At 36.5% G+C, this 24,641-nt stretch overlaps 1 protein-coding gene across 16 annotated transcripts in view; it reads left to right on the top strand.

Moving 5' to 3' along the window:
- Positions 1-15,143, top strand: part of PICALM (phosphatidylinositol binding clathrin assembly protein) — an 89,865-nt gene extending 74,722 nt beyond the window's left edge. For 10 of the 16 annotated variants that reach the window (XM_025042921.1, XM_025042922.1, XM_025042918.1 and 7 more), the window contains 2 exons: positions 797-901; positions 11,948-12,055. In XM_025042921.1, coding sequence (XP_024898689.1) covers positions 797-901; positions 11,948-12,040 — 198 coding nt within the window. In that variant the 3' untranslated portion in view covers positions 12,041-12,055. Of the gene's footprint in view, positions 1-796; positions 902-11,947; positions 12,056-13,244 lie in introns of those variants that run through there. The other 6 variants (XM_006926682.3, XM_006926679.3, XM_006926686.3 and 3 more) reach the window with 2 other exon arrangements.
- The last annotated feature ends 9,498 nt before the right edge of the window (positions 15,144-24,641 follow it).

Raw genomic sequence — 24,641 nt, 5'->3', positions numbered from 1 at the left:
TTTGCCTAAGAAAGGAGTCTGCACAAAAACTCAGACGATAAAGTTAAGCTGAAGTTCTCCATGCAGATGAATCTACTTGAAAGGTTAAAAATAGAACTTATGGAAAGATAAGATTTTATATTGCATTTTAAACAGAATAATGTAGCAGGTTTTATGTGCTCTATTTTGTCACAGATTATATTGATTTTATTATCATGAAGTGGTAATTTTTAAAGCAAGAGATGATCAGTTGAGATTCGATTTTCAATTACTGAACTTTGAACTACCTCTTTGTAAATTTAAGCCTCTTCTTGGTTCTCCTTTAAAGTGGTGTCTGAAATAAAATGAACAAACCACAGAGAGTAGATCTCTTCAGAATCAGCTGTGCTCACTTGTGATTGATTACTTGTGATCACTTGCATGATGGCACAAGAACTTGATTTGGTATATATTACTTTGAAATGCCTTAGTCATTTTATAGTTTTGAGTTTCCCTATATCCAAAGTTGCCAAATTTGAAATTTCTTGGTCTAAATTATTTTGTCTGCTGTACTGTAGTAAGGCTTAAATTTTGCAACTCATTGTATAGAAAAAGTTAAACTTTTATACAAACTTTAAAAATGAGCACATTAAAAACTTTCCATACCAAAATAAATACTCTTAAAAATTAGTAGCTGTCAGATGTATTTGCATTTACAGGCATTTTCCCTTTGAGTTAAAGCAAAAGTAATAATAGTTTTCATCCCTTTCATCCTTCTTGTTTACTTATGTATAAAGTGAGTCGACATTTTTTAACTTGGTATTTTTCTATTTTTTAGCCACCTCAAATGGGAAGTGTACCTGTAATGACACAACCAACCTTAATATACAGCCAGCCTGTCATGAGACCACCAAACCCCTTTGGCCCTGTATCAGGAGCACAGGTATTAATGTGCTACATATAACTGTTGTAATGTGCTTGATGTGGAAGGAACACAGTTGCTAGAAAAATCCTTTTATACAACTTGAGAAATGAGTTATCAGCATTTCCCCCCTTCATAGCAGATGTTATTTGATTCATATCTTTCTCATGTAAGCTTTTGGTAATGATTATTTGGGAGGAAAAGACAAGCAGATTACAAATATTAAAGATGGAAAAGTCTTCATTACTTACAGCTGGTGGATCCACAGGACGGTTTTTCTGAGGTTAAGGAACCTACTTTGTTCATGATTCTGGTGTGATCTCCTTTGTGAACTCTAGAAACCTTGAACTCAGAGCTCCAGTGCCTTGGCATTTGGAGTGCCAGTGCATTTGGTAATGGACTTGTTATTCCATTCCCACTTGAATGCATGTAGTATTACATTTGCCAATGCATATAGTGTTACTTACATTGCCAAAATTAGTTTGCATTGATCCAGTTTGAAGCTACTCTCTATATATTTCACAGATTAATGAAACACAGGAAATCCTCATTTTTCAGCCTTTTTGAATATTGAACTCTTTTTAATAAATTGGCATTTTAGGTAGTACCAGTAACTGAGTAGATTGTGAATTTAGTTCAGAGTAAGAGGTAAAATCCATGTTCTTTGCAATTTATCTATTTGCCCAGATGCCTCTTTTTTTCCCCCTCATTCATGTTAATGACCTTTTCCTCCTGACCTTTATCAGTTAAGTATTTAAAATGAAGATAACTGGGAGTGTGGGTAATTGACACAGTCATTACTCTTATAAGTTAATTTTTATGCATTTGTTTTTATAAAATGGGTTATGGGTATTTATAGTTTTCTTTCTCTTCTCTCTTCTACTAGTGTTAGTTTTAAATAAGAAACATACTAGATTTTGATAATCTTTTAAAATGTTGATTTTCCTAACTATTGATATAGATGTTTTCTTGAGATTATATGGCTTCCTTATGTCCTTTAGTTTTTTCTTTGTTATTCATGGTTTTAACTTCAGACCTATATCATTTATTTTTTAAAGTTAGTTTTGTTTTGTTTTTTGCTTTAAGAGACTAAAGTGCTAAGAACTTAAATGTATTTTAAGAATAAAAGATGTAGTCCAGAGCAATAAATTTACAAGGAACTGCTGACTATAGAAATTTTTTCCCCCCAATGTGTGACTAAACCCTGCACCCAGTCTGGGCTGTGTCTTACAAGCTCCTGTCTAAGAAACAGAGTATATTGTTACCTTAAGCTTGGATACTGCCTTGACAGTTTCCAAGAACTTTCACATACATTATCTCACCTTATTCTCAAAATCATCTTTAAAGTACATAAGCCTAGTATCACCACCCTATTTTATAGATAAAGCTGAGACTCAGAATGGTTCTTTAACTAAATAACTGGTGAAATACAACTTATCCCTAGGAATCCCTGATCCTGGCTCAGTGCTCATTGGTACCATACTACCTCTCTGCTAATGGGACTGAGCTCATATGGTCATTATGGTAGCACTCTCTTCTTTTTGTTAGAACCACTCTGCAAATTCCTTGGGTTTCCTGCTAGATTATAAACTATATTTACACATTCAGGACATAACTACTACAGTTGTTAAGAACATCCTCTACAGTTCTGAATACAACTTTCAACCTTGAAACGTTTTATATTAGTTTTGCTTTTTTCTTTTTAATATGGTTTTTAAAAAATCTCAGTAAAACTCTACCTTAAAAAACATTTCTAACCCTTTAGCATCTATGCTTAACCCAGGTTTTGTATCCTGTTGCCTTCTAAAATCCATATAACTCTTTCACTGAAACACCAAAAAAGTGCATGAAAAGAGACTGTGACAGAAATGCCTTTTCCTAATTACCTTGTGCCAGATGAGAATAGAATGAGAATGTTAGGGTAATAAATTTCTAGTTGAGAAGTCAAATTTGAAGTGAGTGCTTAACTAAATATTACTGATTGAAAAAAGCACATGAAGGAATCACATTGATAACTAGAAAGAAAACATGTGAAGTAGCTCAAAGAGGCTTTTGTCTGCTCACACAATCATTTGAATCAGTAGAAAGTCAGAATCTTAAATCTTTTAATGTTACTTCTAATTCCTTTCCCCCTTTGTTCTCCATGAGTCTGATCACCTAGTCTCACTAATTATTTCTCTGTCATCTTTAGAGCCATCCTTCTTTTGTTCTACAGCCTTCAGTCAGATTCGAACCTTTTATCGTATGTTTGTTTTACAACAGTCTCCCTGTGTTCCTCACCTTTCTAATTTAATCCATTTTGTAGATACTGAAATGATCTTCTATAGGCAGTATTCGTAACTTCTTATTTCTATATTCAAAAATCTTAGGAGGTGAATCTAAATATAACTGAACATTTAAGACATCTGCTCAGCTTTCTTTTTGTCTTAAAAACTACCTCACAAAGTCTCCCTGTTTTTAAGGATAATAACGAGTAAACAGAATATTCAGGTTCTTTAGTTTCCATGCCTTCTACAATTCTTGATAAGTATCCAGTGTTCTGCTAATATTTGTCTTTTCCAGGAGTCCTTCATCTATCATAAAATGAATTTACTCTTTACTCATTCTTTATTCATCTCCAGTTCCTTTCCAGACCTTCTGAGATCTGAAGTTCTTTTCCTTATCCTGCATTATTTTTCTTTATAGAACATATCACTACCTGATAACTGTCTGTCTGTCTGTCTTTCATGCATCCATATATCCATCTAGCAGGAGATACCTATACTAGATCGTAAGCCTCTTAGAGGCAGGCAGCAGTTTGGCTTGTTTATTTCTGTGTCCCTGGTTCCTAGAACAGTATCTGTCACATAATATTTTTGAATATTATTTGTCAAACAAGTGAGTCTGGTTAAAAAATTTAACTTTTCCGTTGTGTAACTTACTCTGTTCTTCATTGATCTCTCTTTTTACTTATAACCATTGTAATAATTCATACTAGTGTTCAAAATTGGTTTAATTTGTTGGCTAATTGTTACTGTAATCTAAAATATGAGATGACTGTCACTTGAGAAATGAAGATACCTTTAACTTCATGATAGAATATTTGCAATAATTTTAAGTTGAACTATCTTTGAAGCAGGTGAGATTTTTCTCATGCTTTAGGTTTTAATGGTTCTTAGATAGTCCCTTGGATTAATTTTTGTCCATTCAGTGCTTGTTAGAACCAAAATAATTTTTCTTAATGAATTTCCTTTTGATCTCTCATTATTTTGCTCTCTTTTTTTCAGTTGGATTCAAAAATTTTTAAGGCAGAGGACATCTCTTTCTACATTATAAAGTAAATGATAGTTCAAATGTAAAATGAAATCCCATCAAAATAAAATCTTTTAGTCAAATCCTAGTTCTACAGCTGTTGCCAGAAATCATTCCCTGCTCCTTAAAGTGTTTTGGAAGCCATTACCAACCAAGGACACAACTTGTAGTCCCTGGTGTCTTGCCTACTTACTATTAAATCAAGTTAGTATTTTCGGAAGTACCTCAGCCTCCCAGATATGTTTATCTTTTTGCCGTTTAGTGAGGCATTCCAACCAAACAACATGTTGTGTGTTCTACATTATATCTAGGTTACTCTAAGGGCTGCATTAGTGCCTACTAGCGAACAAGTACCTAATACCTTCAAGATGGCTATTATTCTCTTTTTAGAAAATTATCTTCATCATACTTTTAATTTAGTAGACAACACTGTAGTATTGAAATTAAGCCTTTCTCTGCACTTAATCCTGTTCTCTCCCCATTATTTTTGCTCGTTCTGTAATTTTTTGATATATTTATGTAGTTGTTTAAGGATGGCTATTAACTTTTGTTTCATGGCTGTTTCGTTTATGGAGGATATGGCTAAAGATGCAGAATAGTTGTTGTGTTTTTGTTTGTAAAGGCCAATTTTAAGTAAGTCTGACATCAGTTAAGTGTCTGAAAGGAAACAATGGCTAGTTGTGAGTGCTTTTTACCCTCCTAAATAGGAGTACTGTTGGCTTTAGATATTGGAATAATTCAAGTCTTACCAAAAAAATGACCTTTTTAATGACTTTCTTGTGTGTAAGAACTAATGGCTCTCTTTGCTTTTAGGCATAGTTTTGTGGGCTTTTTTTGGGGAGGGGGGTACTTTCTTGGTGTGTTAATTGTGGATGTTGGCAGTGCCTCTTCTGTCAGCTGATCTGTCCAGCTGGATTTCTGTGAAGAAGGCCTTTTGCCTTGTCAGCAGTGTTTTGTGCTCATTCATCTTTGCCTAGTAGAAGAATCCATGAGGGAATTTACTTTGGGACTTGGGATTTAATGCCATAGCTGAGAATGTTTCTGTAGTCCCCAGGGTACAGCAGAGTCAGTTAAAACAAAAATTTAGAAGTCCCTTCTGGTGACCACCATTGTTAATAAGACAACCTGTAGAATAAGACCGTTTTAGTGTTTTTTGTTCTTGTTGTTTTTTGTTTTTGTTTTTGTTTTTTGCTGAGGACGTTTTTTCTAAAAGTTGGAAATCTCATTTCTTGTCTTAAAACCAGAACATATTTATAAAATCTTGGGTGTTTATGAAGTTCTACAAAATCTTCATGATGAACGTCAGCAACCATATAGTGTGTACATGGAAAGCACAGGAGTATATTGATTGTTCAATATTTACTAAGGAAGTTCCATTCAAAAAATTATTTCTCTACTCAGACTTTAACTTTTTCTTGTATGTTAAATATAGCTATAAATTCTAGCTGAATTGAAATTAATCAGGATAGCAGAGTTTTGAGAGGAAACAAAGCACCAGCCTTGGAGTCAGCAGATCTGCATTTGAATCTGTTATTGGTGTCCTGGGGCTGCTGTAACAAAGTATGCCTAAAACTCGATGGCTTAAAACAACAGAAATTTGTTCTCTCACAGTTCTGCAAGAGGTCCAAAAACAAGGAGGATCCTTCCTTGCCTCTTCCAGCTTTTGGTAGCTCCAGTCATTCCTTGGTTTGCAGCTGCAACATTTTAATCTCCACCTCTGTCACATGGCATTCTCCCTCTGTCTCTGTCTTCCTGTGGCATTTCCCTCTTCTTATAAAGACACCAGTCATTGGATTAGGCCCCACCCTAATGACTCCATCTTAACTCGATTACAACTACAAAGACCCTATTTCTAAATAAGGTCAATTCTAAATAAGGTATCTGGGGATTAGGACTTTCATGTATTTTGGGGGAACACAATTCAGTAGTTTTAATCTGACTCTTAAGTAACCTGGTGTTTCAGGGCAGGTCGCCTATATAACTTTGATGAGCCTCAGTTTCTTTATAAAATGATGATTTTACCCTGTATACTTTATAGGTTTACTGTAAGGATCAAAGGAAAATGTTTGAAGTAGACTTAAGAATGTGGAGGTTTGTGGTATTTTTTTTATTAATCATTATGAGACACTTTTGTTTTCAGAAGAAAATTCTACAAGGCTGCCCTATTTTCAGAAATTGTTCCTCATCCCTGAGTTGTCCCTATTCCCAAATTTTAACTTATTATAATACAGTTTATATTTCTTTGCATGAGTTACAAATTATCTTGATTGTAAATAATTCAGAGTTCATTATTTTGAATCCTTAATTGTGACTCACTATTACCTGACAGCATTAGATAAACACATCGGTAGGTGAGGGGTCAGTGGGGAGTTGGGGACAGGGCAGCTGAGCATGGCCTGCATTTGAACTTGAATCATCTACTTGGGTCTTGGACTGTAGACACTGTTCACAGGAACCAGACGCATCACTCTTTAGGACTACATTAGCAGCATCTGAATTGACTCAACATTTGTAGAGATGGTGTTATGTATCCTGAAATACCAAGCTTTATTTTATAATAATTAAAATTTTTATTTGGTTCAATTTAATATAGTTTATAAACTGTCTAATCTGTTTTGCGGGGAGGGGCAAACCTTTTTTGGAAATGTTTTAAGTCTAAGGAACTGTCTCTTTTGACATTTCTAGTGGGAGCCCAATATATAAATCAGGTAAAAGCAGGTAGCCTCAAGCTCGTATTGGAACACAGTTTGTTTTTTTAAAGAAAACAAAATGCCATGTTTCTAATAAATAGCAAGTAAGTGATATAGGTACATTTAAATTATTATTTTGTCTTGTTATAGTATCAGTTGACATAAACCTTAGCTTTTCATTTTCTTTGGTTTCAAAGGGTAAGAAATTGAAATTTAATGTGAATCAGTATTGAACACTTTATTCAGATAGGCTAAGCCAGTGTTTTTGATTCCCCTCCATCAAATGGAACTTTAAAATGACTTCTCTTACCTTTGGATGCACTTCTGATATATGGAAGATGTTTATTTTTAACATAGGTCAGTTAATATTTCCTCCCATGAGTTTAGGAAATCTTCTGCTCTATATCTCTTTCTACAGTTTGGTTTTCTTTAACTCTTTTGTCAATATAGGTTGCCATAATTTTGAGGTGACATAAGGTGTCATTTTGGAATAACTCATTTCTTCTGAGTTAACAATTTTAAGTTATTGTAGACTTTAGCAATAGTCTTCAGTTTTAGAGAGATTTAGATAAAACATACCCTAAGACAAGATGAGTAGTGCTTTGAGGGTGACGGGAGGAATGCTGGCATAACTTTGTAATATTTCTGATGGGGAGAAAACCAGATGGGGTTACGTTGCGCACAAATCCAAGAAACAGTGATCAGAGACACTAGACTCAACCTACACAGCAGGCCCTCTACCTTATACAGTAGTCTTCTCGTTCAGCCCCACTTCATAGAGACAGCTGAGGATTAGCATTATCTTTAATATGAAATATTGGAATGCCACACTGTATATTTGTATCATTGTGCAGTGGATTCAAATGCATCACTAGTGGCCTGGCCATGTTCTAAACATTATCAGAAAACAATTTACTATTCCATGACTCAGTTTTATAGTTGATATCTCTGTGGAATTCTATTAAGTAGAGCTGTTATCTCTAAATGTTTTTATTACACAGCAGTATCAGGAAAATATTCTTTAAATATGTACCCTAAGTATATGTATACGTACATTTATATATTCCTACAACAATATATTAGGTACATTAAAAACGTAAAAATTAGAAATTTCAAAAGGGTTAAAATTAAGAGAGGATTTCTAATATTTTCCTCTAATATCCCACTTTGGAGACCATTTTTATACAGAGCTTATTTTGTCACCAAAAAAACATTTGAACACTACGGAATGCTTACTATGTATGTCAGTGCTAGTTTCTGAACAAGAGGCAGGTAAAATATGTTTCCTACATCTGAGGAGCCTAAAGGTGAGCGTAATATGGATGCATAAATGACTGGTTAATGGTAGAATAAGAATCCTTTAGAAGAGAAACACGGAGTATTGAGAACAACAGTGGAAGAGCAAGAGCAACACAGACTCGATGACATTTGAGCTGGGCCCTTTATAGTATAAGAACAGATGAGCATTTTATTGTATGTGGTAGGGAAGGTTGAACTATTTGAGTGACTAATATATGCCAGGAAATGTGCTGAGTGCCTTTTTAGTTTTTGTTTTTGTAATGACATATTTATAGTAGGATTTGCCTGGAATGGTCAGTTACAGTTGTTTTTTTGTTTTTTGTTTTTTGTTTTTTTTTTTTTTTTCATTCTATTCTCAAGATAGTCCTAAAAGAGGATACGAGTGCTGGGCCTAGATAGTCTAAACCCCATTTTATAAAAGAGCCAGGATTAGATTCAGTTCCATCTTTTACAAAACTCCGCTTGCAGGCAAAGGAAGTTTACTCATTTTTCTCTTAAGATGTTGACTGCTTCTCCAGCAAAGACAAAATGAGTCTCTGCAGGATTGCTATTTGCTGTCTAGGCTTTTGGGCAACTGAGACGTTCACATGTAAACATGTGGCAAATTGCTGCTTCTATAAGAACTTACCCTTAAATAACCAGTCCTTTATTTTTCCTTAAGCTTTCAGTTGCACTAGTCTCACCTTCTAAGACTGCTGCTATTTTTTTTGTTTTAATCTGAAATTCTTTCTTTGGTGTTGAACAGGAATATAATGAAAGAATAATCATTTTTATTTTATAATGTTTACTGTAGCAATAGGATTTTTTTATAATTCCTTTACTGTAGGTATGTTGCCTTTATTTAAAGTTAACTTATGATTGATTTTTGTGCTCTGTCTTTATTATACTAAACACCTTCTACAACCAAAAAATATTTACACTGGAGATAAAAGCAGAGTTTTAGTAATGTTAGAATTATTTTTTTTCACTTTACCATTTTTTTAAAGGTTGATTAGGGTGAAAGGTAGGAGTGGAGGAATTTTGACTAAGAGTTACCATTATCAATTACTTGTAATTTTAGTATTGTTATTTATATGTTGCCTTTCTATAAAATGAGAAAGGAAGACTTTATATGTCTGTATTTAGACTAGCAAGACTCACCACTTTGTTTGAAAGTCATATTCAGTTGTGGTATAGGTCAGTTTAATTTGAATAAACTGATAGCTGTACTAATTTTTTTAGATCTATAGGAATTCAGATATAGAGAATATTATTTGAAATAAATCAGTAAAAGGCTGTGTGTTTAGTTTTTGTTTTTGTAATGACATATTTATAGTAGGATTTGCCTGGAATGGTCAGTTACAGTTGTTCTTATGCTAGCTTGTAAAATATGGTGATTTTAAAATTAATAATAGTTGGATTAAAAAAAAATTTCTTATTCTTCAACAATTAGAAGCCCTACATGTTCTTTTAATTTACTCACAAGAATAATAAGTAAAAGAGAGTCAGCCATGGTAGTTTCAGGAGACTTTCTCAGGCTCTTTAAATCCTGCTGCTTCTCACCACCAGGATCCTGTTGCCCCTTCGTGATCTTTTGTTCTTCCTGCTTTCCTTGAGCACTAATTGGGCTATTGCAGCATATTTCCTGTCTTTCTCTTTACTCCTTTACTCTCTGAGCCAACTCCTTTCTCACCAGTGCATGGTATGCCTATGCTTTGGTACAGATGCCAGGAAGGGGCGGGGCCAGATTGTTAAGAGCTGCTGTGTGGCTGGATCCTTGACAGTACAGTCAGCCCAACCAGTCTAGACACAGTCTCAACTGTTTGAGATGGGAATCGATGATGTGAAACTTCTTGCAGGAATATTAAGTCTTGTTTTCTCATGTTTTAATTTAACTACATATTTATAGGTGTGAGGCATATGTATGTGTAATTATTTTGCAATGTAAGAGAATAGTAGAAGTATAGTTAGAAACTAGTACTTTTTATCCCAAGGAAAATTGATCATCTTCAACATATTTGTAAGTCTTTAGGACTTCTCTCTAGCAGTATGCTCTTATATTGAGATGAATCAAAGTGTTTCCTTTCACCATACTCTTCAGGGGCATTTTTTTCCAGGACTTTCAGGTCTTCAGACTGCTGCTTTCATGAAAACATGTGATTTAAGAAGACACGTTAGTGTGGGGCTCTAATAGGAGACTTGTGATTTTGGATGCTGTCTATCTGTAATAAGCAAGGTTTTTTGTTTTTGTTTATTCGAGTGAAAGAGAAAATTTGTTTTGGAGAGAAACTCAGTTAAATTTAGACTCCCTCCAATTCAGTGACTGATAATCACTTTACTCAAAAACATTCTGCTTCTTAATGGTTATCCTTGATTGTTCCAAAGGGGGAGGAGGAGACATCTTTCCAATTAAGTTGCACCTCAGTCTGTCTCTGTATGGATGGTATTTGAATCCCCAAACCCAGACATGCTGCTCTGTCCTCTCACCTTAGCTGCTTTTGTAATTCATCATCCTTCCCATTGTCTTTAAACATTTATTTCTGAGAACAAGATATAGAAATGATTCAACCACTAATAAAACTGAAGATGATTTCTAAACCTATAAATTTATTTTGGCATCCAAAACAACAAATTGCTTATACTTGTGATAATATTTAATGCGACTCATTGGCTGTTCATTCTCTATACTGTTTTTCTTAAAAAAATAAAAGGTAGAAATGAGACTACTTTGAACCAGCAAAGAGAGATTTGGGGACTTGAAGTCCTTTATAGGATTTGACTGAAGTATGATTTGAAACTATTTCCACTTAGTCATCTTTGATTGAATACTCAATTGAACACCCATAAAAGGACAGTTCATTCTATAATAGCTCTGTGCTTGCATGACTCTGCAATCTTATGCAGAGAGAGGGAAAAAAATTAAGCTTGCTCCAGACTAAAATGGTTCACGTTTAGTTTGAAAGTACTCTTAGAGTAGGCTTAGTAAAGGAGATACATATACAAAAATGAACATCTTGATTCTTTAGGAACTGCCTTTCTTTGAAGAAATACTAATGATAATGTTATTAAGTTCAGCAGTCTACTTGCCTTATTGTATATTCAGATTAAACAATAGGAGAAAATTCCAAGAATTAAGCAGACATATTCAAGCAGGAAGCAGAAGCAAAAATCTTCAGTTTAATTCTATATTTTCAGGGCGTTTTGTGGGCAGTTAGCCTAGGTGACTTTAATGGTATACGCATCAGCTGCACCATGGCTAGATAAACAGGCAGGAGCCAACTGTGTGCAAAAGGTGTGAACACTGAGGACAGGACTTTCCACCTCCTGTGAGGAAGGAAGGAAAGAATATTGCAGCTAGACGTGCAATAGGTCTGGACGTTAGGTCTGGACTGAGGTCAGAGTTTGCACAGCTTTTGACAGACAGCCTGGACACAGGAAGCCATCTTCCCTCAATTAAAAAAAACAACAACACAATTATGCACTTCTTCCCCTCTCCCACACACATATAGAATAAAAAAGTCTTTACCGTGGGTCAGCTTATATCGACCTTTTTGGGTAAAAGACTTTATTTCTTTGGAATTTCAGAAACAAGAATTTGTTTTCTGAAAAATCCATGCCATTGGATACCCTTTAGCTTGACATGTGACTGAAATTTTTGTTTTAATCCATTTTCTACAAAGGCTGCCTTTATATTTATTAAAGATGACAAACAAAAACCACTTCTTCTTTCATTACATTTTTCTGCTTTCATGTTCTGTCATTCTGAGCTCTTTTTTTCTTTCCCTCTCTCTGTCTTCTTTTCCCCCAGCTGTCGGCAGCATCCAGCCCCTCCAGTCACAGTCCTCACAGAGCTTCAGGAAAGGACCCTTTTGCAGAGCTCTCTTTGGAGGATTTCTTATAAATCACTTTAGGTATTGCTGCTTGTTGGGGGAATTGGGGACTTAAATACTTAAAAATTATCAAACACTACATAGTATTCATTCTTCTCCTTAGTTTCTTTAAAGGACTTTAGGTTCCCCTCTTTCTCCTCTTCCTTTATTCTCTAGATGAAGAGTGAAAATAGATCAAGATAGGACATAAGGACAAACAACTTTTGCAAAATATCTTTAACATAATTAGAAGGTGTGAAATCAAAGGACCGCCTCTCATGTTTATATGTATGTATCCACTGCTCACAGCAGATGGATGAGATCAAATACCACCCTTATAAACTGGGTGTTTCAGTCAGCCTTAAAAGAGTTATAGAGAACAGAATAGCACAATTGTACACATCGGCCTAGAGCTTAATTAGGAGCGTCTTTAGTTTTAATGTGATGGTCAGGGTTAGTGTGGAGAATTCATTTTAACAATTTCTTTAAAGGGTTATATTTTTATGTATGCCTTTTCTTCTAAAAATAGTAACATTTCCCCCCCCCCCCAAAAAAAACAGGTTATATTATTATTATTTTTTAATTAAGGTCAAGAGAATCCTTGTGGTCTTTTTGATAGAAGGATTCTATATTTGTTTCACACTGCCTCTTTTTGCTGAAAGACGGTGTAATTTGTTGTTCTTGATGTAGATATACCTTGACTTTGTACTCTTCTGATTTGACCAGTTTATTAGCACTTCTGCTTTAGTAATGTCTTTGGATGAGCAATTTAAGGGATATCATGAATGAAGTATCTGAACAGTTGTAAAGTATTCCTTTGTAGATCTTCCAGATTTTATAGCTGTAAAGAAATGATTTAGCAAGCATAATATTACCATTCTCTTAATTATCTCTAATCTTATGATATTTGGAAATAATATTTCAAATTTCGCTTTCTTAAAAGATTTTTATGTGAAATATTTATGTTCATGGAAAGGTGTTCTGTATTTATCATGGAAAATTTGTCTTCTTTCTTCTCCTACCTTTCAATTTTTAGTAATTAGAAAGGTATTTGGAAATCCCTGTATGCTTCAAATATTGAGTTCTGGCGTCTGATAAACTGATAATACTGACTTTGTTTTATAATCGGGGTCACTTCTGGGCCAGTTGAATGGTAAATGCCACAAAGCATTTTTATTTATGAGAAGACATCCTACAGCGCAGTGAGTTAATTTATACTCCTTTTTTTTTTTCCAGATACAGTTTATGTAACTAGATGGAAGAGAATGGAATTTTTCCAAAAAGACAAGTGCTCAAGCAGCAAATACTTACTTCCAGCAAAATCCAAACTGCTGTCTCTTAAACTCTCTTCTTCCATTAGAATGCTACAGTAACCCAGTGAAGGCCCATGAAGGAAGTTGGGACTAGTCTATAGGAGAATGTATCTATACAGTTTATAAAGCCAAGAATTGCCAGGATTTCAGACTAAGAGCTGTCTTTTTGGTGACTAACCCTTCAGTTCTTTCAACTCCTATTAATACCCATAATTAGTAAGCTACCAAGAAAAGCCCTTATTTGGGAAGTGTGAAATTTGTATTTGGAAAAGCTGCCTGGAGAGAAGAACTGTGTTCTTTACTATAATGCAACAGGACTCTTTGGGGGGGATCAAAATCATAACTCTTAATTACGCAGTATCTTTCTTTACTCCAGTCCTCACAGATACAGACACAGTAACTAAAGTTAACTTTTCTTTTTAAAAAAATTATATATTCAGTTTGCAGTAGACATTCCTTAAGTATTTGTATTTATTTATGATTATCGATTTACATAACATTAATATTGTATCAAACCTCCTTATGAAAATGAGTATGGATGTATACGGTATGTTTGATTTTTATCCACAAGAATGAATCTGATTCAGAATGCTTTTCAGCTGACATACAGAGCACTAAATATTATAAGGCGAGTCCATAGGTCTGAATCATTTAAGAATTCTCAGCCTCTGTGGGATTTAGGGAAGCATTATAAATGCATTAATCCTTATAGTCAATTCTGTGCCTAGGATTTTGCAAGGGAACAGTTCACTGACTAGGAAAAGCACTACATTTTAAATTCAGCATTAGTGCATTGGAAAGGAACTTTACTGCTTTGTGCTTGGCATGTCATTATTTTCCATGTGACATTAGGGCCTTTCAAAAATGAATGTGAGGAATTGCTTTCACTTCAAGACTTTCCTTCTTTTCAGTAAAACTGTAGGAGGTGTTATGGGGGGAGGGAAGGGAACAAAATCCTTAAACCTTTTATTTGGCACATGCCATGTTATGATCATATATCTTTTAAATAATGGGAAATAATATCTTTAAAGTTAATGTCTAGCCAAGAGTTTAGTTAACGAAGAAAACTGCACTGTTGATCGGTGCTTTGTGTAAATACATCTTAACATTTGGATTGAGAGGGGCCTTAAGAAGGACAGTTTGTTGTAGGAAAGCAATTCTGTACATGAGTTTAAGCATACTTGTTGCATTGTCTCTGCAGATTCTATTTTTGTTTACAATATTAAAATGTATGTTAGCAAAAATGGGTGGATTTTCAAATAAAATGCAGCTTCCACAAAACTTTTGTTATGTTATTCTGGTCTGAGGTGCATTTTTTTTGTTTTTTTCCTTTTTCTTTATTATAAGTATTTTTATTTTTTATTTTTTTCTCATAGAAGCATATGCAGGTAATTATATTTGCTGATTTAATAAAATGTACAATTTATTTCTGTTTTAACTTGATTTCCAAAAAGATTTATCTTTATTCTTTTGATTACCTTCTAGTCTCTTACTGATAAACAGAACTACTTATTAAAATTGTTCATTTTTGTCTTGGGATCAGATGCCTTTGGTCAGGTAAGTTTAAGGGAGAAAATGCTTTGAGTTTGACATTCTGATGCATGTGATTATGTCTGCCAAAGAAAATTCTGACTGTATCATGTTTTATATTGAATAGTAAGTAGGATTCAGAGTATATAATAGAGGGCTTAAAAGCTTTGTGCATTGATAAATGTTTGCATAATATTTGCGATGGTTGGAAAAAAATAGTCTTTAGCCAATATACTTTGTTAATTTTACCAATTTCTAAGTTTCACTATTATTAAACCATTTTCATATAAAATTGTACTTTTGTAAGTTAACTTCCTTGGCATTATCACAGATTTTGATTCGTCTCTACTGGTGTTTGAGTAGATGTTATATTTGAGGTCTATGGCTCGTTCTTTTTATATTACCTTATTTTTTTAGTATGTTTCAGTTTGTGAATATGCTTAATTAACATTTCCATTTTACTGTTCAAACAGCTTTTATGCTTGTTGGACAGGTATTATCCACATTTTACCCATTTTACAGATTAAAATCAGGAACCAGAAAAGGAACTTGTTCATATCAAGAAGCTAACAGACAGAAGAGCCAGGTCTTTGGTTTCATGGTTCATTGTTCTCTGACCCGATGTTAATTAAAATGTATAAACTGAAAAGGGAATATTTTCTCTCTGTGGTCTAGACTTGATGACCACTATTCCCAGATGATCTTCTATGGATCACGTTTCCTGCCTTTATTCTGATGCCCAGACGTCATTGACAAGGAAAAACACAAAACACGTGATCATATTAACTTTAATCAGAATATAACAAATGAGGTAATAGAGCTGTTGAATGTATAACTAAATCAGATTATAAACCTGTACATACTCATACCATCTTACTATCCAACTAGCAAAGTTAGCAGTGGCTACAGAGAGAAAAGATTATTAGCAGAGGGCAGCTATACTCATCCGAAATCATTTTCAAAATTCATTTTTTGCTTTTGATTTAACAATATCATTCAGTTTTTTAAAGAAATCCTTAACCAATGACTATGAGAGTTCATATTTAGGAAGAGGCCTTATGTGAGACTAGGAATCTTTTACTTCACAAGCCAACAAAACATGACTCTAGAAAACAGGGCTTTATGGGGTAAATTTCTTCTTGAACTAAAATAACCTCAAGGCTCGTCTCTTGTTCATCATCATCAACAAACATGTTCCAAATTCTGAAGACTCAGTACTGATGGAAATGCTGTTCATCACCACTACATGGAGAAAAAGAAAATCTCTTCGTTCAGGGTGAGTGTGGCGCCTGTGTGTTCAGCAGTGGCTGGATCACAGAGTGTTTGGAGAAGCCACCGCACTCAGCCAGATAAATGTTTACCTTCCAGAAAAGATGGCACTACAGCTTCCTTCAGTGGCCTCTGCAACTAGCTTAGATCTTTTTTTCTGTCACACTTGCTACCTTCCATGGGTCTGACTAGCCCTTTTGGAATTCTGCAATTTGAAAAGATTGAATAGAAAGGCTGCAGTATCATCTTACGTGCAATCTCTCAGAAAATCCGAAGCTGATTTCCTTGACTTTATTAAGTAGTGTTCTGTTTGGTGTGTCAGCAATCAGAAATCTTTTCTAAGCCACTAGCTAGTATGTCTAAGTAATTTTGGTAAAAGTATCCCATTTGTTATTGATACAGCACACAGTTGTAGTTTTTCTGTTGTATGAAACTGTCCACATTGTCAGAGTTGTATGAAGTTCTTTGGTATTTCTTTTGGGGCAGATGTGACTATCTTGACTGTAGGGTAGGTTAAACTGATTATGGGTGGACAGCTAGAAAGAAAAAAGCAAGGAGAAAGTTTTATGGAAACTATTTCCTGATAAGTTCTCATTCAGATCACTTTTTATCTGCTACAAAGGCTAATTTCAAAATTGGTTTTGAAATAAAAATTGCTATGTGAGAATCACTTAGGGAGCTAACCCTCTCCCTGTCTGAGCCTTCTGCAGTCAGACACCCTCCTGTCTCCCTTGAGACTGGGCAGTGTGCAGCTGTCCTGTACTCCTGATAAACAAGGATCAAGTTATCTTGCCCTTGACTGGGACTTTAGGAAAGGGCATATCAAGAGAAGCAAGCAGTCCCTACTCCCCTTCATGCACCTAGATTCCAAGTAGTATGTACTAATTGCAGAACTTAAAAGTTGATTTCTTCGGCCCTTCAAGAACACTTTGCATGGAAGCATGAAACACACTGCACTGGCTTTTCCAGTTGGCCTACTAGTCATCTTAAAAGGCACACAAAACAAAATCTCTGATAATTTTTGTCCTGAAGTAAGGTAGGGACTAAAAAGCTTGTTACCTCTATGTAATTACATGTTGAGGGGAGGTGTCAAGCACTTGGAGGAGGCAGAGGCACTGCAGTCGGAGGGAAAAGACTCAAATATCTCATGAAGCCCAACAAGTAGATCTTAAGAGGTAGATGTGAGGATATCTGCACCCATCGGGTGGTGTTCATAACAGCTACTACTAGCAGCTAATCTTTTACAACTTTACTAATATGCAGAACAATTCATGCTGGACAGAATTTACCTCACATATTTCCAAAGTAGAAATGATGGAATCACAGTTCACTTTGTCTTATGAAACTACAATAAATTAAACTGATGTCATACTGGCTTAAAAAAAAAAAGAAAATGAACAGAAAGGGATAAAGTAAAATGGCTTCCTGACACATAACTAAAATCTTTATAATTTTCTAAATGATAAAACACTAGGAACATCTTTTGTTCTAACATTTGGTCTTTGACCCCAGTTCCTGACACAAAGTTTCTAAATCCTTTGGAAATAAGTGGGTGATAGGAGTGACTTTTGTTCTAATAAGGTGACTTGATGGGCTCCCGAATAACTTCAGGATGGAAGCCAGTCACCAAAAAGAACTAGCCATGATTAAAAGCTTGGAGCTTTCAGTCCCAGCCCCATTCAGGAAGGGGAGAGAGACTGGAGACTTTTCACCCCCGTGTGATGATGATGCCATAAAAATCCCATTATTAAGGGTTTTCTAGAGCTTCAGGTTGATGAACATACCTACATGCCAGGAGGGTCGTTTGCTCCAACTCATGGGGAAGGAAATTCCTGCACTTGAGATTCTCCCAGACCTTATCCTATGTATCTTCATGTGACTGTTCATCTATACCCTTTATCATATCCTTTATTATATAGTAAACTGGTAAATGTTAAGTTTTTACCTCAATTCTGTAAGCCATTCCAGCAAATTATCGCATCCAAGGAGGAGGGCACAGGAACCCTGATTTATAGTTGGTCAGTCAGAAATACAGATGACAACCTGGACTTGGAATTGGCATCTGAAGTGGGAGTGGGGGAGCAATCTCTGGGACTGAGCCCTTAACCTGTGAGGTCTTTGCTACCTCTAGTTAGAGAATTATAGAAGACCCACCTGGTATTCTATAATTGTTTGATACGGAAAATACATATCTGGTGTCAGAAGTATTAGAGTAAAGAGAAGATGGACTATTTAATAAACTAGTTTTACTAGCACCATATATCTCTGGTGAAGTGGGCCAGAATTCCCTCCAGCATATACCAAAGTAAATTCTAAATGGGTTAAAGAGTATACATGTAGAGAATTAATGATAAGAAAATATAGGTGACTGAGCCAGATAGGAAAAGGGAAAAGATATTTTTTTAAAAGTTCACCAAAGAAGTACTAATGAGCAATGAAAAAAGTTCATCTGTAGTAGTAACTAAAAATTTTAAATGAAAACAATAGTGCTTTCCAAGTGTAAGGTTGAGTGATTTTATTTATATTTGTTCATTACTCAAGTCTGTGAAAGAGGCAACCTTTGTTTTACCTATTTTATAAATGAAGAAACTGAGGCCTAGTGAGGGTAACTCTCACTGTGTGATCTTTATGAGTTAAGTGGTTGAGCTGTTTTCCTGAGTCTCTGTGGTCTGGCTCTGGGTCTGCTCGTAACCACTGTCCTGTGTACTGGTGCAGAAGATGCCATTTTGCCTATCGAACAGCATTTGTGTATATACCAGCATGGGCAAGAGTGCACAGAGTAATTGCTAATCTGAAGCTGAGGTGAGTATAAGGCAGTACAGTTTTGTTTTTTGGAAGGAAATTGGCCATAACTGTTAAGTCTTGAGTGTTCCTATCCTTTGTCTAAAAATTATACTTTTAGTAAGTTTACTGAGGGAAATAGCCTAGGGATGGCGTTTTGGCTAGGAAACTTGCCTTAAATTGTTGCGTACCACATGAGTTTAAAGACAGGAATTGTCCATATCAAAGAATAAGAGATTGGATTAATGGGATGCATCTCTCCCTGAAGCCACCCCTTGAGACAATCCCTATAACAAAATATCCTCGGTCTAGTCAGTTTACAGCAGCAGATAGTAGACAAACTCAGTGCAGATCTTTACTGCCAGCATCCCAGATTAGAGGCCAGTCTACACAACCAGGCTCTGCCAATTCCCAGGCCAACCAAGAGTAAGAAGAGAAGTTTTTGTCATCGACTCTTTCAGGGCGGGGACCCAAATCAGGGTTCTGCCTAGTGCCGTTCGGACCACTAGAACAAGTCTGAGTTTGGTTAAGCAGAGCAGAAACTTTATTCTTTAATCAAGGAATAGAGAAGGGTGAGCTCATGCTTTAATGGCACTTTCTCCCCAACTGAAGAGGAGCCTTCTGTATAGGTTGTGGCATAGGGTTTCTAAATTCTAGATATGCATAGTTATTTGGCCAGTGGAAGAAGTAGGAAAGTGAAATAAAGACTCAAACCTTCCCTTTGGCTCCAGCAATTAGGAACTTAAACCTTACTCCGAACTATACCCAGACATTGGTGGCGGGCAGAAGCCAGATTGCATGAAAGAAAGTAGAGGTATCAGGAAGGTTAGCTATGAACTAAAAGAAGTAAAGGACAATAAACAAAGGGAATATTGGCCAAGGAAGAGGATTTTTTTAGACGAAAGTAAATTCAGCTTCTGATTAAGATGGTATAGTAGATAGAAGCTATGCTTGCCTCCTCTCGCAACCACATCAAAATTACAACTATAGAACAGCCATCATTAAGAGTCGCCTGAAGTCTAGCTGAACAGAAGTCCTATAACTGGGGACACAGAAGAGGCCATCTTGAGACTGGTAGGAGATGCAGAACGGGCTGTTACCACACCTGCGTGTGGAAGTTGAAAATTGGGAGAGACATCTCGGCTGTTGAGATGTCTGGAGGAGCAAGGGGTCTCGGCCTCACATCGGGTTCCCTAGTCCAGGGTTCCAGTGCTGGGAAGAGAAGTACCCACAAGCTTTAGCTGTGAAAACCAGTGGAGATTGTGGCTAAGTGAGACTTAGGGTGGCTGGAATTGCAGACATTCTCTTAAGGGGCCCGCTTGCAGACTTACTCACAGACTCACTCCGCTCCAGCACTGGGGCAGCAGCTTGAAAAGCGCCAGGGACATACAGAGAGGAACTGAATTGTCTGGTTTCAGGGTGAGGGCTGGAAGGGTAGCTTTCTCCCAGACAGAAGTGCAGGCAGAATCCATTGTTCCTTTGTTGAGTCCTCCCTTGTCTGACATCCAGACATAGGCTGCTGCCCTGAGTTTCCATCAGCGTGGCTACTTTGCCCTGGTGATTCCCTGAGACCCCACCTCACCCAACGTTGAGGCCCACTTAAGCCACTTCCAGGAGATTTTCCATACAAATATCCTGTCTTGGTTCATGCTGTAAACTTTGCTAAAATCTCACAAAGGTTCACAAACTCCAAATAAGCAGCATCTGGCCTTGCTGTGCCCCGTACCTCTTGCTAAGCAGCCTCGAGCCTGGCACTAGCAGCAGCCAGCCTCGGTTTGAGGCTTGGCCCCTCAAGGCACATCCAAGCCTAACGTGGGTGGTGCCATTTGCAGATTCCTTGGTGGCTCATGCCAGGTGATCCCAGGCAGGGCACAGACTGTGGCTGAACTTGGCCTGTGGTGGGGCCCCTCCCAGGAGGGCCCAGCCTACACACCCAGTGGCCAGGTGGTCACCTTTGGTCTGAGCTAGAGCACAACCTGGGGCCACATCCTAGGAAGACACACCCGAAGGGCTGACTGAGCAGGTTCCAGGCCCTGCAAAAGGGAATTCTGCTCTGTAGGGTCAGCCTGAGGGTTAATCTAACCATTGACATGCAAATAACAACCAAGGCTCAACTACAACAAGAAAGCACACACAACCCATACAAGGGACACACCTGGAGCACCTGGCTCAGGTGACCAGAGAGACTGCACCACTGGGCCCCACAGCACACCTACTACTAAGACCAGGAGACCTAGCAGCCATACCTAATACATAGAAACAAACAGCCAAAATGGAGAGAAAAAGAAATATGTTCCAAATAAGAATACAAAGCTCTAGAAAAAGAACTAAAAATGGTGGTAAGCAGTCTACCAGATACAGAGACAGAGTTCAAAACACTGGTTATAAAGATGCTCAATAAATTTAGGAGAAGAGTAGATAAATTCAGTGAGAACTTTAACAAAGAGAAAACATAAAATGGAGATAGAAAATATAAAAAAGAACCAGTCAGAAATGAAGACAGTAACTGAAAAGATGGATACCTTAGGAAGAATCAACAGTAGTAGATTAGATGAAGCAGAGGATTAAAGCAGCAATTTAAAATATAAAGCAGCAGAAAACACCCTATCAGAACAGCAACAAGAAAAAAGAATCCAAAAGAGGATAGTTTAAGGGACCTCTGGGACAACATCAAGTGTAACATTTGCATCATAGGGGTACCAGAAGGAGAAGAAAGAGATCAAGAAATTGAGAACCTATTTGAAGAAATAATTACTGAAAACTTTCCTAACCTGCTGAAGGAAATAGACATACAACCTCAGGAAGCTCAGAGAGTCTCAAATAAGATGTACCCAAAGAGGCTCACACCAACACACATCATTAAAATGCCAAAGGTTAAAGATAAAGAGAGAAGCTTAGAAGCAACAAAAGAAAAGCAATTAGTTACCTACAAGGGAGCTCCCATAAGACTGTCAGCTGATTTCTCAGCAGAAACTTTGCAAGCCAGAAGGGCTTGGCAGGAAATATTCAAAGAGATTTTTAAAAAGCAAGGACGTACGACCAAGATTACTCTATCCAGAAAAGCTATCATTTAAAATTGAAGGACGGATAGTTTCCCAGACAAGAAAAAGTCTAAAGGAGTTCATCATCCCCAAGCCAGTATTATAGGAAATGTTGGAGACTTCTTTAAGAAAAAGAAAAAAAAATAAAAGATAAAAAATATGAATACTAAAATACAACACGTTGGGTGCCTTTTATGAGACAGGAGTTTTAGGTGCAAGAATCAATAAACATCACATAGAGTTTTGTTTTCATGAAGCTTATTTTCTTGTGAGAGTAGGAAATGAACAGATATTATGATAAATATCTATCAACAATTATTTAAATGGATTAAATGCTCCAATCAAAAGATAGGGTGGCTGAATGGATAAGAAAGCAAGACCCTTACATATGTTGACCACAAGAGACTTCAGATTGAAAAACACACAAATTGAAAGTAAAGGGATGGAAAAAAGACGTTTCATGAAAATGGAAACAAACAGACAAAAAAGTTGGAGTAGTAACACTTATATCAGACAAAATAGACTTTAAAGTCTATAACAAGAGAGAAAGAAGGACCTAGTAATCTGACTCCTGGGTATTTATCCGAAGAAACCCAAAACACTGCTTCGAAGGGACATGAGAATCCATACGTTCATTGCAGCATTATTTAAAATAGTCAAAATATGGAGGCTACCTAGGTGTCCATCAATGGATTCATGAATTAAGAAGAGGTGGTACATGTATACAATGGAATTTTACTCAGCCATAAAAAAAGAGTGACATCTTGCCATCTGCAACAACATGGATGAACAATAGAGGGTACTGTGCTGAGTGAAATAAGACAAAGACAAATGCCATATAATTTCACTTACATGTGAAATCTAAAGAACAAACAAAACAAGCAAACTCATAGATACAGAGAACATTTTGATGTTTGCCAGATGGGAGGGGAATGGGTGGTGGGTGAAAAAGGGGAAGGGATTAAGAAGTACAAATTGGTAGTTATAAACAGTTATGGGGATGTAAAATATAGCACAAGGAATATAGTCAATATTGTAATTATGTACAATAGATGGGTACTAGATTTATCAGAATGATCACTTTGTTGTTATATAACTGTCTAATCACTGTGTTGTACACCCAAAACTAATATAATATATGCCAACTGTAATTTAAAAATTTCAAAAATATTTTTTAAAAAGATGAAAATAAATTCACTTCTTTGTTCATCCATTCAACACGTTGGGTGCCTTTTATGAGACAGGAGTTTTAGGTGCAAGAATCAATAAACATCACATAGAGTTTTGTTTTCATGAAGCTTATTTTCTTGTGAGAGTAGGAAATGAACAGATATTATGACAAATTATAAGTGCTATGAGAAAAAGGGTGGAAGGATTAAAGTGATGCGAGCAGAATATGGTGCTATTTTGTGTAGGGTATCAAGAAAGACCTCTGATGAGGTGACTTTTGAACAGAGAGTTGAATGAAGCGAGGAAGCAAGATGGTAAGTGGAGACTGACTCCCCTTCATTCATATACAGGCAGGAGAAAAACCAAAGATCCTAAGCGGACTGTGCTTGGCACTCTGAGAAGCAGCAAGGATACAGGGAGGCTTGAGCAGAGTGGATGAGAGGGAGCTTGGTGGAAGCCGAAGTCACAGAGGTGGCAGTGGACCAAGGCTTTTCAGGTCATGCTGAGGTTTAGATTTCATTCTGAGGTGGGACACCACTGTAAATGTTGAGCAAAATATTCTCTAAAAACTTTTGTTGGTAAAGGGAACATTGTGGCTGCTATATTGGGAATGGACTATCAAAAGACGAGAGAAGAAATGGGCAAACCAGTTAGGAGACTATTGCAATAGCCCTCCAGCACGAGCAAAACTTAGGCCTTGTGAGGTGTAGCTGGAGGGGCTGGCCAAAAATAAGAGACAATCAGTAGAAAGAATGCACTGGAGGTTGACCAAGATGGTAACACAAGAGCACCCTTGAACTCCCCTGCTCCCACAGACACACTAAATATACAGCTATAAAGAGAGCAATTACCTTTGAAAGAAATCCAGAAACTAGCTGAGTGACTCCTACACATCGAGTAAATGAGAAAATACCCACATCAAAAATGAGTAGGAAAGCCTGAGACACACACTCACTCTAAACTCCACATCAGCCCCATTCAATCAGGAGAGAGCTACAAATTCAAGCTTTTTCCTAAGGAGGAAAGTGTTTGGACCTCCCGTCCAAAGGACAGGCATCCCAAACACCCAGCTGTGAAAGCCTTGAACAAGGCTTGCGTTGGCGAGACCCAAAGACTAGCGAGAAAAGTAATAGTTGTTAAGGATCTATCTAATGTGTAACACGTACTGTATTTTTGAACCATTGCTGGGAAACCGCATATGTAGAGGGGGTACTTAAGCTATATGTGGATTTTCCAATTTTCGACTGTGTGGGAAGAGACATCCCAAAGCCTTGCTATGTTTAAGGGTCAACTGAATTGTAGAATTGAAATTTGCTGAGAGTAGAACTTAAATGTTTTCACCCTTACCAAAAAAAAAAGCTGAACACGTGAGGCGATGGATGTGTTAATTAAATCGATGGGCAGAATCATTTCACAATGTATACTGTATCAAATCATTACATTGCACACTTTAAATATCTCTAAATTTTATTTGTCGATTATATCTCAGTAACACTAAAAAAGGAAATAATGTACTAATGGCATTAGTG

This window comes from Pteropus alecto, unplaced genomic scaffold (genome assembly GCF_000325575.1).
Source record: "Pteropus alecto unplaced genomic scaffold, ASM32557v1 scaffold7, whole genome shotgun sequence".
NCBI lineage: Eukaryota > Metazoa > Chordata > Mammalia > Chiroptera > Pteropodidae > Pteropus > Pteropus alecto.
Note: the sequence above shows the minus strand (reverse complement) of the source record. Positions and strands in the feature narration are given on the sequence as shown.